Raw genomic sequence first — 3,964 nt, forward strand, 5'->3', positions numbered from 1 at the left:
AGAGAATCAGGCGTAGGTGGGAAACCATATAAAGTGATATGAAGTGATTCTATCATCCATGTGAGGGTGCACATAAAATTATGCGGAGAAACTTATGTGTCGTACTTAGATCGGCTGCTGTAAAAACTCCCTACCCACCCGACCGATACCCAAAAATTAAAGGTACAGGATAAACCGAGTAGTTACATCCTTCCGTATAATGCGTCTTAAATTTGAGCAGCCTTTCTCCTCCTCTAGCTCGTGGCCCAACTGCGGAGCCAATTATGGTTGATTTCGTAGGCAGCCCTATAAAATGAGATTCAGGAGGTTCAGAGATACGCAAACGCAGAGCGAGAGATCACAGAAAGGAAAAGACCTGAAACCGGCCAGTGCCTGCACATTTTCTGATATGAAAAAAATGGTGCTGGAGAGAGTGCAAGATGTTGCCTCTTTGTCAAAGGAAGGCATCCCGGAAGAGTACATAAGGTCGGAGGATGAACAACCGGGGAGCACGACCGTCCAGGGAGGGGTCCTTGAGGTCCCAACCATTGATATGAGGGATGACCAAGACGAGGAAAAGCTCCTCCGGGCTATAGTGGAGGCTAGCAAACACTGGGGAATGTTCCAAGTCGTGAACCATGAAATCCCTGCAGAAGTGATAACAAAGTTGCAGGCTGTTGGGAAGGAATTCTTTGAGCTCCCACAGGAGGAAAAAGAGGTTTATGCAAAGCCTCCAGGGTCACAGTCCATCGAAGGTTATGGAACAATGCTTCAGAAAGAATTGGGAGGGAAGAAAGGCTGGGTTGACCATTTGTTCCATAAAATATGGCCTCCTTCTGCCATTAACTACCACTTCTGGCCTAAGAACCCTCCTTCTTACAGGTTTCAAAACATTTTTTTTTAACTTCAATATTCTTAATTTGCTTTTCGCGTCGTTTTTTTTTTCTTTTTTTTACTGCACGTACACCTTATCATGAACTAATCAATTTCTTTGCATTAAAAAAGGGAAAAAAAACATCTTCTCTACGAGTTGAAGGTGAGAATCATGATCACGAAGATTAAGATGAGGCATTTATATCTTCATGTATGTTTTTAATTAAGAGTAATGTGCAGGAGGGAAAACCTCCTGATGCAGACAAGTTTTTTAATAAAAATTAGATCCCATTAAAAAAAAATTTTAAAATTTCACCGTTTTAATTTACAGTAGAATCTTCTTTTTTATATCCGTACGTACAGTTGCGAGGAGAATTTTTCTCGTGTGCCATACGGCACTAATGTCAACAAACTTAACGCAATTTATTATTATAATTATTTAAAATTTTAATATAAAATATAATAAATAATTTAATTTTTTTTAATTTTAAAATAATAATAATATTAAAAAATAATATTTTATTTAACTTCTATTTTAATTAATTTATCTCACCACTTACTGTTTAAACTCCATTTACAATTTAAACGAAAGCATAATCTCCTTGCATATTAAAGATAATAAATATTGTGAGAAAATATTTTTTATAAAAAGATTTTGTGAAAGTCTTCAAAATTGTGTGAATAAAAACTTGGTAAGATCATACGATTTGTACGTAATGGGTATGTGAAAAGTGGGTAGGTAGATTTAAACATAATTTGTTAGATTATTAAGTTTTTAGGGAAGGTTAATTTACATGACTACGGTTATATTTTCTCAAAGGTATAGAATTATGATCTGTGAAATTGGGTACAGGGAGACAAATGAGAAATATGCAAAGTACCTGCATGGGGTGGTGGATAAGCTGTTCAAGAGCCTGTCGTTGGGTTTAGGGTTTGAAGGGCATGAGCTGAAGGAGGCTGCCGGCGGGGATGAGTTGGTGTACCTTCTGAAGATCAACTATTACCCGCCATGTCCGCGGCCGGATTTGGCTCTTGGGGTTGTGGCTCATACTGACATGTCCTTCTTCACCATCCTTGTGCCTAACGAGGTCGACGGCCTCCAAGCTTTCAAGGATGGTCATTGGTATAATGTCAAGTATATCCCCAATGCCCTGGTTATCCATATTGGCGACCAAATTGAGGTATTCATTCATTTATCATCAATTTCATAATTTTCACATAAATTAAAGAAAAATTTTATTTATCATCTTCACACTATATATAATTTTTTATTTTTTTATTTTCTTTTCTTACCAAATGTTTGATATGGATAATGAGTAGAAGAACTCAATTAGTTTTAAAAAATAAAATTAAAAAAATTAAAAACAAGTATAATGCATAGTATGTAGTGTATAGGAATGATGAGTATCAAAGCTCTAAATTAAATTAATGAAGAGTCAGATACTATTTGCATTAATTAACATAAAAATTATTTATTCTATATTTTATTGCTTAGATTGATGCAGAGCGGGTCTTTAATTATTGAGGTTAGGTTTGAATATAAATATGGTTTCAATTTATCTAAACACATCATTATAATTTTTTCAAATTTTCATACAAAATATAATAAATAATTTAACTTTTTCATATCTTAAAATAATAATAATATTTTATTCAACTTTTATCTAAAATCATCTTATCTCATAATCTCATTGTTCAAATCTCCCCAAAATTAATGTTCAAGAAAAACTAAAATGTCAACTTTTGGACAAAAATAATTACATCGAACTTAACAGTACTCAACAGTCCATTAAAATAAATAAAGAAAATTAGAACATCGAATGAAAAAATAATAAAGTGATAAAAAAAAATAGAGAGAGAGAGAGAGAGATATGAGAAAAAAAAACGTAACTTAAAAAAGGAGAGAGTGCCCAATTATAAAAATTTTAATTTGGAGCATTTTATGGTTTTTTAAATCCTCGTTAATTTTCAATCTTCTAGGAATCTTAAAAGTGATTATAACAGTCGATGATTTCCTTAATTAATTTTATACCGTGAACACATCAATTTTAACTCCATTTTATCTGGGATGTAGCAAGTTTTAAGTTCTCATCCATTTGGATTATGATATTATAATAATAAATATAAAGGAAAATCATTTTTTAATTTTCAATAAATTATGAAGAAAATTAAATAATATATTAAAAACATTTATGAACTATGCATTAAGAGTTCCACAGATATAATCTTATTTGAAAATATGAACTATTATCCATACTTCTGAAATATTTAATAATGTTTTTAAATTAGAGATTTTCTGGTGGTAGATATTGAGCAATGGGAAATACAAGAGTGTGCTGCACAGAACTACAGTTGACAAAGAGAAAACTAGAATATCGTGGCCAGTGTTCTTGGAACCTCCATCGGACTTTGAGGTAGGGCCTCACCCCAAGCTCGTGAACGAAGACAATCCTCCTAAATACAAGACCAAGAAATACGGTGATTACGTTTACTGTAAGCTTAACAAGATTCCCCAGTAGGAGGAGTTTGTGTAGTATCTACATGTTAGTATCTACATGTTAATCCACTATGGAAGTATAATAATATCAAGACTTTTCTATTTTTAATTGAGAAATGCCATATATAAACCATATATCATTATTTTATCATACTCTAATGATTGCAAATTAACTATTTATCATTCATTACTTATCGTGCGATTATTAGATATCAAATAAGATAATAGTGAGGAATTGACAACTAAAAGAATAATAATGTTACAAATAATCATGAAGTGTACAAAATCGTGCGTATTCGCTTTGAAAAATAGTATAATTTATTATTAAAAAATTAATTTTTTTCATGTCAATCTTATATTTATTTATTATTTTTTTAAATTAATTATGCGACGCTTGTATACTCACAATTGTAAGTATCATTTCTATTAAAAGAATGATGGATAAAAGTTTTCCTAATAATGAATTAGAATCTTTCAAATCATTGAAGTGGTATTTAATTTTGTTAGAATTTCCTTTAACTTGTAAGTTTTTAAATAAGTTCTTTTAGCAAACTTTCTTTATATATATATATATATATGGAAAACACTTTAGTCATAAAAGAATTTGATAAAAAT

The 3,964-nt window shown here is 31.5% G+C and overlaps 1 protein-coding gene across 2 annotated transcripts; it reads left to right on the forward strand.

The window, feature by feature from the left end:
• Positions 1-277: 277 nt before the first annotated feature.
• LOC122309313 (flavonol synthase/flavanone 3-hydroxylase-like) lies at positions 278-3,500 on the forward strand. 2 transcript variants are annotated; one of them, XM_043122765.1, is made up of 3 exons: positions 278-861; positions 1,706-2,033; positions 3,159-3,500. In XM_043122765.1, the coding sequence occupies exons 1-3, from the start codon at positions 293-295 to the stop codon at positions 3,369-3,371; spliced, it is 1,110 nt and encodes a 369-aa protein (XP_042978699.1). In that variant the 5' UTR covers positions 278-292; the 3' UTR covers positions 3,372-3,500. The 2 variants fall into 2 exon arrangements, with proteins under 2 accessions (XP_042978699.1, XP_042978700.1); XM_043122766.1 differs by having other exon boundaries at positions 3,142-3,208.
• Positions 3,501-3,964: the final 464 nt, after the last annotated feature.

This window comes from Carya illinoinensis, chromosome 5 (genome assembly GCF_018687715.1).
Source record: "Carya illinoinensis cultivar Pawnee chromosome 5, C.illinoinensisPawnee_v1, whole genome shotgun sequence".
In the NCBI taxonomy this organism is placed as follows: domain Eukaryota; kingdom Viridiplantae; phylum Streptophyta; class Magnoliopsida; order Fagales; family Juglandaceae; genus Carya; species Carya illinoinensis.

Excerpts from the sequence above, each read along its gene's own strand:
- LOC122309313 (XM_043122765.1), top strand. The coding sequence starts at position 293 with ATGAGATTCAGGAGGTTCAGAGATACGCAAACGCAGAGCGAGAGATCA. Across the intron at positions 862-1,705 it reads AAGAACCCTCCTTCTTACAG|GGAGACAAATGAGAAATATG; the intron begins GTTTCAAAACAT and ends AATTGGGTACAG. Across the intron at positions 2,034-3,158 it reads ATATTGGCGACCAAATTGAG|ATATTGAGCAATGGGAAATA; the intron begins GTATTCATTCAT and ends TTCTGGTGGTAG.